The sequence below is a fragment of the Capricornis sumatraensis genome, chromosome 19 (assembly GCF_032405125.1).
Source record: "Capricornis sumatraensis isolate serow.1 chromosome 19, serow.2, whole genome shotgun sequence".
Taxonomy (NCBI): Eukaryota; Metazoa; Chordata; class Mammalia; order Artiodactyla; family Bovidae; genus Capricornis; species Capricornis sumatraensis.
In genome coordinates, this window is record NC_091087.1 from 50,296,357 (window position 1) to 50,311,167 (window position 14,811).

General features: G+C 38.1%; 1 protein-coding gene across 1 annotated transcript in view; it reads left to right on the plus strand.

The window, feature by feature from the left end:
- The window catches only part of AKAP6 (A-kinase anchoring protein 6), a 385,542-nt gene that overhangs the window by 263,298 nt on the left and 107,433 nt on the right, over positions 1-14,811 (plus strand). Inside the window, exon 8 of the mRNA XM_068991494.1 lies at positions 9,554-9,674. Within this exon, the coding sequence (XP_068847595.1) occupies positions 9,554-9,674 (121 nt within the window). The remainder of the gene's footprint in view (positions 1-9,553; positions 9,675-14,811) is intronic.

Below are 14,811 nucleotides of genomic sequence, written 5' to 3' on the forward strand. Positions count from 1 at the left end.
TTGTGCAGCTGGGTGAACATTCCTGCTCACTTATATTCTCTTTCTTTCAATGAACATTTTGAATTTCTGCTCAATGGTTGTTTTTGGAACATTGTTGCATATTAATAAAATGTTTTCTTTTTGGTACACGCCAGTCATAAACTGTGTGCTGATGTTGGGAATACTCTCCCAGATAAATCACTAGATGATCCAAGGCGACCTTATTTCTACCCTGCATTTCTACCTACTTCCCCTGATTTTTACCCTGTCTCAAACTAATGAACAGCTGATCAGTGTTCAGTTCAGGTTCTTTTTGCTCCTTCTGTTGTGTTCTGATGTTGTCACATAGTAAGATCGCAATGCATCCTGTAGCCAAAGGAGCAAAAAGTGCCTGACTACCTTCTGAAAAACTGATATTCTGGGCACTATGATTATTAAAATAAGTCTTCCCGGCTGTAAAAAGAATCTCACCAGTATAAATATTCCTTTGGGATCATAATATCATATGCTTCTAATGTTCAAATACATTAAACTAATTTTAGACCTAGACAGTCTTCCACTTCAGTAATCTAATGCCATCCATACCAAGAGCCAACAAAGGATGAACTAGAGAGGTAGTGGCATAATTACTGGGGAAGTATTATTTCAAAGTTAAGAGTAAAGTCAAACTATTTATTTATTTATATAACTCCTTTCCATCTTAACAATGCTGAAACAATTTCTGTGCTGCTTTGGAAAGTTTATGGGGTCAACTGAAGAAGGAAAGAGGTATGAGAGAGTCTAAGACAAATCTAATCTACCTCATTTTAATGTGCAGAGCTTAACTCTTTTCTTGAAAATGTATTCCTTTATGCATTCCCACATCACTTTCACAAAGGATTTAAGTCAACCTACCAAAAATATTTACAATAAAATAGAATAAATATTTGACTGAAGTCAGTTAGGTAAAAGTAAAATGTGTACCAGAAAACAAAAAAGTGCATCTTCTGTGCATGTCCTCAAGAAGGGCAATGATTTGGCTCTAAGCTTTCCACATCCAAAGGAAAGAGTGAAATCTCATCCATCAGAAAATTCTAGTGTCCTAAGATTAAAAATAATATATATCTGGGGAAACACACTGAGTCCTGGGAGGGATTTCTCCTGTAGTTCTTTCAGAAGACAGGCCTCTGTAATACTCGATCTCTTCCCTGGTGCCTCAGATGGTTAAGAACCTGCCCGCAATGCAGGAGACCTGAGTTTGATCCCTGAGTTGGGAGGATCTCCAGGAGAAAGGAATGACAACCCATTCCAGTATTCTTGCCTGAGAAATCTCATGGACAGAGGAGCCTGGTGGGCTACAGTCCATGGAGTCGCAAAGAGTCGGACATGACTAAGCAGCTAATACTTTCAGAAGAGAAACCAAATTCCCAAGGCAATTTTTTGATGTAGGCTGCAGAAGTGATGTCAAAGCACAGTTCAGTTAAGAGCCAATTTACAGGATAGATCAAATCATATTGGGAGAGATCTCCATAGTAATTCTTCCACAAAGACTTTGTTAGAGATTGGGTGGCAGAGAGTTATTCCTGTGTTATTTACCTCCTGAGCTTCCTGGGTGGCGCATTGGTAAAGTATCCACCTGCCAATGCAGCAGACGCATGAGACAGGAGACATGAGTTTGATTCCTGGGTTGGGAAGATCCCCTGGAGGAGGATGGCAGCCCACTCTAGTATTCTTGCCTGGGAAATAGCATGGACAGAGAAATCTGGTGGACCATAGTCTATGGGGTCTCAAAGAGTCGGCCACGACTGGAGTGACTGAGCACACACATTTTTATCCCCTGCCCTAAGTTTGAGGGGGAATATTCTCTGTGCTATGCTTAGTCACTCAATCATGTCTGACTCTTTGTTACTCCATGGACTATAGCCCACCAGGCTCCTCTGTCCGTGGGGATTCTCTGGGCAAGAATACTGGAGTGGTTTGCCATACCCTCTTCAAATACTCTCTATTGCTTGTTAAATCTTTGAAAACCAGGGAGGTATAGGATAGAGTAGACTTTTTACAAAAGGCTGAACTGCCTAACCCTTAGCAGTGTGCCAGAAGCAAGTCTGGATCCAGACCCTCTAACACATGGACAATGACATAGGAAGGTTTATCTCTCTCTCTTTTTTAAACGACATTATCTCTTACTTTGTCTTCAGATATATGGGTTCTCACATTTGTGTTAGAATCACTGCCATTTCTAAATTCTTTGGAATGTTTTCAAGTTCTTTGGCTAGAACTTAGTCCAGTGTATTATCTGAAAATTTAGAGAGAGTTTTGACTTCCTGACAGCCTAACAGAATCTTCTAGATATATCCAGAAACTTACATTAATACTTCTAATTTTATGGCTAATTTTGGAGGTTAGAAATTTTTTGCTTTATGGATTGTATTTTAATAGCAAGAGTTTATGAACCGTCCATGAGACCATGAGAAAGTGGGGCCTATTGTTAACAGATCTGTAGGATTGGTTTTATTTTTCTTAGACATTTTCACATGTACATGGGTGTATATGAGAATTGAGAAAATTACTACTGGAAAGAACTCCATATTCCTTTTTATTTATTAATGGCAAAGGCAGGCTGCTTTTCTCATGAGGAAGTGGCTCATGAATTTTCATTCAAAATAGTAAATTAGTGTCCACACTTTAATATGTTTAGAGTGGAAAGGGATTCTACATGCAACTGTGCATATCAGATTTCATGTCTGGAAAGCTAAATTTTATTCTTTAATGATAATGTGATTGGACTAGGTGCCACTCTTTTATCTCCCTCCTGTGCTTACATGACACATGGCATAGAGGATGTTGGGAAATTCTAATCAATTATTAGTTTTACTTTAATAATATTAAAGTATATTTTTATGAGATTTTTGCCACCATTACCTTTAGTGTCTTTTTTGAAAACCAGAGGCAAACTTCCTTGAGCAAATAATGTGAACAGTGAACACTTAGTGAATATTTGGGGAAAGAATCAATATGCTAAAGAAGCTAGGAAAATTGGATCACTTAACAGAAATTCCAACATAGACAAGCTGGTATCTCAGGAACTGATCTTGTGTTTTTGGATATGTTAATGTGAAAGTAACTATTAAGTTTACAAAAGATGGATACTTAAATGCTCCAAAATATGTATTACTCAGCCTTAGTAGGAAAGCTTCCAGGCCTTTTTAGTATTCTTTTTTTCAACTATTAGTTGCTCTATTTTGATGATTTCTTCATTTGATGTCTGATTTAATCAAAATTCCTTAGTGGACCAAGCTGGAACCTCATATATTCACACACACCTTCCATTGATTTCACTTGGGTGAAACTTTATCTTTTAAGCAAAGTTTAAGTTGAAATGTTGAGTTAATGATGCTCACTTTAAATACCAAAGGCTGAATGCATTTATGTATTCAAACACTTAGCTGGTCAAACATAAGTCCCACCAGGGTTTAGAGGAAGGATCATTTCTTAAACTGTGCCAGCCTCACAAATGATATATTGCTATCCAATCTGCAAAAATTGATACTAAACAGTCCTGTTAGTATTTTATTTCCATGGTGAAAAAATATGGAATCTTTTTTTTTTAACCTGAAAAAGTTAGAGAAAATGATGGACAAGATATTGGGAAATACTTTTGGCAATTAATCTTAGTAGTTAGCCAAAATTTAGAAAAAAAAAAAACACTAAAGAAAAAAATTGCATGTTTTTTTTTCCCATAACTTGTCTCTGTCTTTATTAGAATTTCAGATGCTGAAATGAACACATAATTCTATATTTATCTAACAAAACCTGACTTTGATTTAGAAGACTTTTTCTCCTCATTACATGATTGTGCTTGTAAAGCTTCAAAACTGGTAATATCATATCTGCAATAGAATGTCCAACTCTTTTATTGTGAAACCTTCAGGAATATGGCAATTTAAAGGAAAAATATCCAAAACAATATCACTTTAGTAATGTGTTTGATTTATAACACTATCTTAGAATAGTGTACAATTCTGCTTTGTAACATTTTCATAGAGTATAATGTATTCATAGAGTACTGAAAAGGTATGCTTTGAGACCTTTTAACATCTAGGAGATTATATATTTGTATCAATCAGTTGGCAGGAACCCAAGTACATTTACAAAGAAAAATTTATAAGGAAAATCCTTCCAAAAGAGCAGTTCCTATACTCATACCCCTTAAAAGGTTCTGAACTATTTGCCACAATTTCAATCATCTCTCTCTCTCTCTCTTTTAAAAAGAGGTCATTTGTCACGAGGACTTCAAGGAAAAGTACCTGGTTCTGAAATCGGCGGATGGAATCAGCATATTCTGCAAAGGGTTACAGAACTAACTAGTTCTGTGCTACCCTTGATAAATTCACTCATCTATGATCTTTTTTGTTTTCCTGTATAGTAGCTGACATTTTCCTTAGAAGATGTCTTTTATAAAATCACCAGTCTACAGCATACCTTTGCAGGCAATATAATCAGAAGAAAGTAAGCTACTTCCTTTACCTCAGAATTTTCCTGCTATAATGAGCACATTAAATTACAGTCATTTCAGAAGATTAAAAAAAAAACAACAAAGAAATTCTAGTAATTTATTTCTGATTTGTTACAAAGTTATATATTTGATTTCACTTAAGTTTGGAAAACTGTCAGGTATTCCCTAAGCTGTGAATTAACACATGCCAAAGAATCTGAAATCAGGCCAAGTGCTTAAAATATGTTTTTGTCTTCAGAATTAAGGTTCCATCCCTGTGTTGGGAAGATCCCTGGAGAAGGGAATGGCAAGCCACTCCAGTATTTTCGCCTGGGAAATTCCATGGACAGAGGAGCGTGGCGGACCATAGCCCACGGCATTGCAAAGAGTCAAACACTACTGAAGCAACTATTAGGATCTGATGAGAATTTGTCATTTGAAAAACACTAGTGCTGATTCTACACTAATGAAACAAAATAAAGAACCAAAGCATTTACCATATCTAACAAACTCAAGCTTATTTAAGTATTCTCAGCTAGGATGAAAACAGACTGGACTGGAGGAATTGTGAATATCTGTGTTAGATTCAGTCAGCACTTGCAGGTCTCCAGTGAAGATTATCTCAGAATGAGCCTGAGGTACATTTAACTGGAAGAAATGGCTTTTGTTCTAAGTCCTTTGATAGGGAGAATAACAGGAGGGAACAGCTCAACGGATGTAAAGACATGGTAAAGAGCTAGTAAAAAAAAATTCCATGATTCTGAACATTTTATCATCCTGTATGTAGTTTTCATCTATTTAAAATCTATCCATAAATTTCCTTTAATTTTCACCATAGAAGTAGGATGTGAAAGGAATGGGAAGGCAGCTCACATTAATTGAGAGGATACTGTATATAATCATTTCAAGTAAGCAAATGTACCATTGTGTACTGAAGGCAAAATCTCACCTTCAGAATGAATGGGGAACCTGTCTATATTGCAATTGGTATTTGAGGATGAAATATTATCTTTATCATGTATTGCTCTTCTGAAGTCATCCTTGCCCTACTAAAAGTTCTTGGTTTCATTATCTATATTCACTCATCATCATTTATCAAGTACTATCCTGGTCATTATGCCAAAGCCTTTGACTGTGTAGATCACAGCAAACTGTGGAAAATTCTTAAAGAGATGGGAATACCAGACCACCTTACCTGCCTCCTGAGAAATCTGTATGCAGGTCAAGAAGCAACAGTTAGAATTGGACATGGAAAAACAGACTGGTTCTAAATTGGGAAAGGAGTACATCAGGGCTGGATACTGTCACCCTGCTTATTTAACTTAGATGCAGAGTACATCATGAGAAATGCCGGGCTGGATGAAGAACAAACTGGAATCAAGATTGCCGGGAGAAATACAAGTAACCTCAGATATGCAGATGATACACCCTTATGCAGAAAGTGAAGAGGAACTGAAGAGCCTCTTGCTAAAAGTGAAAGAGGAGAATGAAAAAGCTGGCCTAAAACTCAGCATTCAAAAAACTAAGATCATGCCATCCATTCCCATCACTTCATGGCAAAAAATGGGGAAACAATGGAAATAGTGACAGGCTTTATTTCCTTGGGCTCCAAAATCACTCCAGATGGTGACTGCAGCCATGAAATTAAAAGATGCTCCTTGGAAGAAAAGCTATGACCAACACAGACAGCATATTAAAAAGCAGAGACATTACTTTGTTGACAAAGGTCCAGAGAGTCAAAGCTATAGTTTTTCCGGTAGTCATGTATGGATGTGAGAGTTGAACTATAAAGAAAGCTGAGTGCTGAAGAACTGATGCTTTTGAACTGTGGTGTTGGAGAAGACTCTTGGGAGTCCCTTCGACTGCAAGGAGATCCAACCAGTCCATCCTAAAGGAAATCAGTCCTGAATATTCATTGGAAGGACTGATGAAGCTGAAACTCCAATACTTTGGCCACCTGATGCGAAGAACTGACTCTTTGGAAAAGACCCTGATGCTAGGAAAAATTGACAGCAGGAGGAGAAGGGGACGACAGAGGATGAGATGGTTGGATGGCATCACCAACTCAATGGACATGAGTTTGAGCAAGTTCTGGGAGTTGGTGATAGACAGGGAAGTCTGCTGTGCTGCAGTCTGTGGGGTCTCAAAGAGTCAGACACAACTGAGCTACTGAACTGAACTGATCTTGGGCATTAGGGATACAAAGATAAATTCACCCCTTGCCCTTAAATTGTTTAGTCATAATCAAAGCTTCTTTTTTAATCATACACATATGGAAAAGAAAACAGCTTTCCTTATTATCACTTGCTGATTGATAATTTATGAGACTTCCTAATTACATACATCATTGGTATAACAATGGAAAAAACCTGGTTTTAAGATCAGAGTTCAGGCTCTTACACACAATACTTGTAGCCTTTCCTAACAAATTAACATTTTCTTTAGGGAACAACATCTTGGAATAAATGCTGTTTTTCAGATTTCCTATTCCTCTCCCTTCTTTTGTGCAAGATGGCATCTGAGCAATATAAGGGGCTTATGTGATCTTGTGATTCTGGGGTACAGTGAGGCCCTCTGGCTTAACGTGGCCCCTGGATGCAGCCTGGTTAGGTTCCATGAAATGGGTCTTGCCCTGCCATTACATTATGAGGTTGTACACGACAGAGGCCTGTGGCTGCGTTGTTATCTCTTGGCTTGGTTCAGGAGGTACTTCCTGCTGACTAAGCTTCATCTCAGTCTTCACTGGCCCAGCCAGCTCTCTGAGGTCTGGCTTCAGAGGCCCCCCTGGCTCTCCTTAGAGGTCATTGTGTCTCTGTTGCCATGGTAATGCCTCCGTCAAGTTCACCTGAACTCCCAGAAACCTCATGGGAGGATGAGAGAACAGTCTCATCATGGGGGAAGGGGAAGAGAACAGAGTAGCAAAGAGAGTCCTGACCACAAGTCTGCAGCATCCCCACCTCAGGTTATTGTGAGGGCATTGTTTAAGGCAATCTCCCAGACTATGTAGCAGGAAAAGCTTCCTGGTGCTTTTGGCTTTCCCTTTAGGTCTTAAGCCAAGAGAGAGAGGGACACACATCTGAGCACCTGCTCCTCTTGCCTTTATTTCATTCTTATTCTCCAAGTCCACTGAGATGGAAGCGAGGAGCCTTTCCCTTCCTTTATCTTTTGCTTTTAATATTCTCTTGGATATTCTCACCTATATGAGTATTAGGATTATACTTTCCTAATTTGGGGGGTGGCATGCCACCTTTCCCCTGTCTTTGTGGTCAAAATGTGAGAGGGTACAAGGAGAGAGAAACAGTAAACATAATTCAGGAGATATTTCTAAGTAATTGTGCCTGCTGTGTGAGCAATTGCTTATTAGTCATTCCTTATCAATCACTCACAGAATGAAATTTTAAAAAGCCTAACGGTTTATTGGTTCCTGTTGCAGTGGTTTTTGCTTGTTCGTTAGTATTTTGAAATGGGATACTATTTCAGATTTCATGTATGCTTGTAAGTAAGTCTTTACTACTCAAAGCGTGATCTAGGAGCAGCAGGGTTGCCAGTTGCCAACACTTACTTCAAAGAGTCTCAGACCCAACCCTAAAAGTACTGAGTCAATATCTGCATTTCAACAAGACTCTCAGCAACGCCATATGCACAGTAAAGTTTGAAAGCACAGCTCTAGACCACCTTAGCCTTACTGAAGGTTTGTTTATATCAATTATATCCATCATTGACATTCACTAAACATTTATTAATTCATTCTACGTGTTAGCCAATGATAAGCCTTGGCCTGGGTGCTTATGGTTCTAATCAAAAAACTTTATAATTATGGCAAAGTAATTAAAATAGACGATTCTAGGTCTAGACTCCATCACTAGATATACCTTAATTTTTTGACAGATCTATTAAGATTAAATTGTAAGTTATGAAAAGCAGATGTTCACTTTTTTGGAAAGCAGTCATTTCATGTATAAAGACAGGGACAAGGCGGTAATAAGACGCCCACGTGATAAGTTCAGATTCATGCCTGAGGCTGCTGCTCCATTAGTACTGATAGGGTTTTGCTCAGAGTTTGACAAGACTTGCAGATTTCTTTTAGAGGGATGATTTTGGGGAGAAGGACAAAGTCATAGTTTTTTTTTTTTTCATTCTGCACTTTCATTTTCTGATCACAGTGTTTTAGAAGAATCTGAGCTTTACTTATTCACCAGGCTTTCAATAGAGAATCACATTAATCCTTTTAAGCTCCTTATTCTAATGATTTATTTTGTTGAAAACCATAGTGATCCTCCTTTGAATTTTAATGATTGCTGGCTATTCAGAGATTCATTGTTTTGACTTCCTGTCCTTACCTTTGTTTCCTACATGTCTGTGGGGAACACCTGTCTAATACTGGATCTGCCCCTGGTTCTCACTGGCTTACCAGAGTCACTCAAGCCTATCTCTGAGTGTTAAACTGAAATGCTGGCTACTCATCCATGACAATAAACGTAGGATATACGTTTGCAGAGATAGGCAGATAGACAGCAGAGGGACAGATAAATGATTGAGTCATTTCCCAGTGAAAATAATATTTTGAATATGGTAGTATATAGTGATCATATAGAGAAATTAGCTGGATTAGTATTCTTAATCATGAATATATTAGGATGCATGCAGTATCCATGGAAAATCTAGTCAAAGAGAAAAAGAGGTTTGAATGTTGAGAGTGCTGTTTGTACCACAGATTCTGGACCGGGTAACCTTCCCAAGGCACTGACCCTCCATGTCTCAGTCTGTTAAAAATGGCAATGCTCTTTTTCAAGGACATAGTTCATTTTGTTCAAATGCTGCAAATCCTCAGAAAGGGTGAGCGAATGGAAATAGCCATAATATGTCTCAGGTACAAGCATCAGAATTACATGTTATGTTTTCAAAATCTAAGAAAATGGCTATGTCAAAAGCTTGAGTTCCTATCTGGCCCACTGTGTAACCACACCGAGAATTTTTCCTCCTCTTTTTACAGGTATCACCCAGGAACATCATAGGTTTTCAAGAATATATTATTCTAATATGAGATTTTTAACAACTACACTGTATTTATGCATAATACATTTTGTGCCTTATCTTCAGGCTTCTGGACTTTGATTCAGAATATCAGGAGCTCTGGGATTGGCTGATTGACATGGAGTCCCTCGTGATGGACAGCCACGACCTGATGATGTCAGAGGAGCAGCAGCAGCATCTTTACAAGGTTAGAGCTACCCTTCTTGCCTTTACCTTGCTGGGGAAGATCTGATTAGCCTGACAAGTCTTTCACTCTCTCAGGATATCTTTTGCGTTCATTGTATGTATCATGGTGTCTATTAGAATTCCCTTCCCTGTCCCCAAACTCATTTCCATCCCCTGTGTGCTGACAGACTGCACCGACATCATAATTGCAAGAAAGTTCCCTTTATCACATTCTATTTGGTGTAATTCTATAGAAGGACAAAGATTTATCTTCAAGATGAATAGCAATAAATGAAACTGCATTAATAAATAGACTGAAACAAAATGAAGGATAAATAGACTGGTAACATTTAACAAAATGTATTGTGATTGGAGCACTCAGGTGGATTCTGTCCACCCCTCAATTTCCAGAGATTAAAAAAAAAAAAAAGAAAAGCCTTCCGATTGGCTTGCTGCTTCCAGGATACAGGGCTTGTCCAATTTAATGTTTATTAGTGTTACATAGCACAGACGTTGTCATATTAAGTCAATGCATTTGCGTGTGATTTAAGAAAACTGGCTTGGAACTCACATATTGATTGCAGGCAATCCATCTAATAACTATTTATATTGTTTTCCATGTCTGTTAATTCACCCTTAGCCTACTGTGTTTCACTGATTCTACTTAAATTGTCTTAGAAGTTCTTGCAAAACAGTCATGTGAGTTTGACTTGAAAAAATGGTTGCAATATTCACAGTGTCTGAAAAAGCAGTTGGGGAGGGTAGAGGGACTTTCTGCTGAAATATCAGACTGCAGTAAATCTTCCTCATTTAGGCAATTTTTATTGGAGTAATTCTGACAGTTGTCATCCTTGAATTGCTTTGAGCATATGGCATATTTCAAAGAGCAGATTGTGAATCATAAAAAATAAAATTAATAACTAACCACAGAATCAGCAACAGTATAATGACAAGAAACAACTACCCTCTAGCTTTTTAAAATTTCTTATAGAATAAGAAGTACATTCAAGGTCAAATAGAAGTTGTCTTCTTTCTTCTCCAATTTTTTATCATTTTAAATTACCTTTCTATAATATATTATTTTAACTTTTACTTCCTCTAAAGAGACATATTTATTTTCAAGGGTGTGGTAGACTTTAATTTGTGTCCCCTGGGAATCATCTTAGTTAACAGAAGATATAAGCTCCCTAGGGACTCAGCAAACGGTGATATTTTACTTCCTAAAGAATTCTGCCCAACATTAATCAAGTTTGTTGACTGCTAGCTGTTTCCTGTATGGATAGCTGTCCACAGTAGGCACAAAGCTACCATCGTTTGGCAGCACATATTGTTAGGATAACAATTTCAACCTAATGTAACCAAAGTGAGATGATTTTGTATCTCATGCCAGAATCAAGACTTGCATATGAAAGATGCCTGTAAATCTATATTAATTGTTTGTTAATATTTGCTTTATCCCAAAGACTCAAGCATTAAAAGTCTAGGTAAAAAATAAAAATATAATAATATGAAAGTTATCTAATCATAAGCCATTATCTCAGAGTTTACTGCATCCATGATGCTAAAGTTCTTTTTCTTGATGCATTTTGTATTTTGCACATAAACCACTATTTTTTTAGAAACAGTGCTTTTCTTTGTCAAAATCGCATTCATATAATTTACATCACAATTAATAGGAAATCACTGAACAAAAAGTGCAGTCTTCTTTTGCTTGTGGTTTCCTTGTTAAGTGCTCTGCCTGCGAATTTCTATTCTGGCATATTGAAGGCCATTATTCCTCCCACTCAGTACTTCTGGAGTATAGTACTTTTCCAAACATTTTGGTACTGGGGTTCTTCATTTGTGACTCGTGTCAGTATATCTAAGCTCACTAGACTCGCACTAATTTTGCATTTGGCTTATAAACAAATTACAGATTAGGTTAGAAACCAAAGGCAATGCTACAGGTTTATGGAGTGTCTCTCTTTATATAAGCTCCCAAATTATTCCAGAAGTTTAGAAATCTCCAAAACAGTCTTGAGGATATTGATGAAGGACTCATTTAGAAATTGGGGTGGCTGCTGAGTTAGAAAAACTGATGGCAGGAAATTAATTTCAGACCTTTGCCAAGAATCCCCAGGGATTCTCAGGTTAGGTCGTTTCCAGTGTCCCATTTCTCTTTCTAATCTGCTTTTCTAGGAATCAATTCAACTAGTGCCTTGGGAAAGTGAGATTTGGAGCCAGTGGATCACCGAGACCCCTAAAGGACTAAAGCTTTTCAGTTGGTCCCCAGACCTTTCTAGGCTTTTGATACCATTTGAATCTACCTTATTCATTTTTAATCTTAAAATTTGTTGGCCCTAAAAATTACCAACATGTCATCAGCCTTTTTCACCAGGGGCACCATCGGCATTTGGGACAAAAAAATTCATTTGTAGGTGTGTTCCTTCCACTACAGGGTATTTGTGATTCGTGTTCCTCCAATCATCATGACGACTCAATAGGACACCCAACTGTTTTCACAGAATTTTCATCTATCTCAGCTTGTCTATGTCATGTTCGTTTGATAAAATGCTTGTATAACTGAGAAAAATGCTTTCCACTGGTATTCTTTATGTTATTTAACAAAGCATCTTATATAATTGATATTGAACTAATAATTGTTGAGTTATAACAATTAAGGATGATATTGAAATTCACTATCCCTGCTATTAATGAAAAGAATGACAGTGAACAGCTTTTAAGAGAGACTTCAACTAGGTTACGGTACATTCCCAGGAACTGTAGATCAGGACAGTTATTCCTGTTATCATAGAATTTGAGACTTTTGTCCTCCTCTCCCTGGTGAGGAGTAGGGCTCTCTCTATTTCATCATTCATCTGATTTCCTGGCATGGAGAGGCATGCTCACACCCCAGTTCTGCATTGCTCAGTCCTAGGTTGATCCCTGAAGATCACCTTTGTAACGGTTACTTTAGAGGAATATAGTAAGATGGTAGTCAGAGAGTAGGAAGTTGTTTTATTTATTTATTTTTTTAAATTAACATTTTCAGCATTAGGTACAACCTTCCTGACTTTACTTTATATTCTTGTCTCTGCTGGAAAATCATGTGACTCCTAGATATGGAACTTCAGATAAAGACCAGACAATTCATTCAGCAGACCTCCTGAGTGGAGCAGGTTTTGTAATATCTTGGTTACCCTAAAACACCAGAATGCTCAAGGAACTTTGAAGGGGAAAGAATTAGTTTTGAAAGGCAAAGAATACACTGATGCAATCTCACATAATGTAGATCCTTAATATTACAATGGGCTATAAAGTGGATTATCTGTTTAAAAAATTTCTTGATATTTTCAGATTGTTAGAAACTTAAAATCATTTTCTTTCTGATTAGTTTTAAATTGCTGGGCCCTAAGAACGACCTGATTCTTGTTAAAAAGTGACCACTCCCTTAAATATATTTTCTTCTTTGTTTGGAGATAGTGAGACATGCTCCCAATGTCTGTCCTTTCCCCTTCTTGGTCTGGCTCAGCGTCAGCATGGGGATCTTCTGAAGCTGTTTTCTAATAAACAATGGCAGTATCATCAGCTTAGAAAACACAAAGGTAGTCTTTTCTCATTTCTTTCTTCCTCAATCTGAGAATCACCTCCAAGGAGAATTTACTCCCACTCTCTCACTTTCTTTCTCTTCATTCCTCCTACCTTCCTAAGTAGGACAATTTAATTTGTCAAAAGTAACACCGTGATTTTGAAAGTTCAGCTCCTATTTGGACTAGCATTACGAAGCCAGAATTCCTAATCACAGGGAGCTGTCACTCTGCTGGTCTGCATGTGCATTAACTATTAATGGAGAAATATTTAAAACCCACTTGCCAAGGAAAAGCTTTATTTTCCATTCCTACAGATCAAAGGTGGCATTATTCGTGGGCTCAGAGAAGCTCAGGACAGCTCCTCCCCCATCCTGTACATTTTATAAACTGAGTGACCTGGAAGCATCTCCACAATGGGAGAGTTGGAGCCAGCTGGGCCTGTTGCTGCTGTCCGCAGCAGAGGCAGCCAGTCCTGGAGGGTCGCGAGGCTGTGCCCTGCAGCGGCTTCATTCTAGGGCCCAGAGCACTGCCGTCTCTGCTACTTACAGAGCACAGGTGACAGAGCCCCTAGTCATGCTGCATGTTTCAGAGATGAAGGGTTAATTCCAAGAGCCAGATTCAGGAGTTATGGGCTGGTGTTTATAGTTATTGTTGAACAAGAGCTGTTTTCAGATAATATGAAACTGAAAGTGTTAGTCGCTCAGTCTTGTCCAACTCGCTGTGACGCCATGGACTGTAGCCCACCAGGCCCCTCTGTCCATGGAATTCTCCCAGCAAGAATACTGGAGTGGGTTGCCATGCCCTTCTCCAGGGGATTTTCCCGACTCAGGATTTGAACCTGGGTCTCCTGCACTGCAGGCAGATTCTTTACCTTCTAAGCCACCAGGGAAGCCCTCAGATAGTATGAAGCTCACTAAAATACTATATTTAGAGATTTGTGCCTTGAGTGAATGCGTTAGCTATTCCACATCAGTAAAAGATTAGATTATATTACTTCTAAGGGGTTAAAAATAACTCTTCTAGCTTAAAAATAATATAATACTGACACTTCAACCAAGATGTATATGCTTTCAGGGAATTTACACTGAAGATGTTGTACTTAATTTAGGCAGTTAGTTATTTGTGTTTTCTGCTTTTGTGGGAAAAATCCAAGTGTCCTATATCTTTCTCCATTGGTGTAAGTATTATAAAAAATATGTTCTGTGTGAAAAAGGAAAACTCATTCATTCTATATAATACAGTGCTCACTAAACATAGTAATTTTTATTTTGTTATTGCTTTGGGGTTGTTTATAAGACTTCACGGGCTTCCCATGTGGTTCAGTGGTGAAGAATCCACCTGCAGTGTAGGAGCCGCAGGAGACATGGTTTCAATCCCTGGGTCAGGAAGATTCCCCTGAAGGAGGGCATGGCAATCCACTCCAGTATTCTTGCCTAGAGAGTCCATTGAAAGAGGAACCTGGTGGGCTACAGTCCATAGGATTGCAAAGAGTCGAACACGACTGAAGTGACTTAGCATAGCATAAGACTTCACAGGAAAATAATAAAAATATGTTTAATATATAAGTACAAATCAGAACTGGGAAAATAT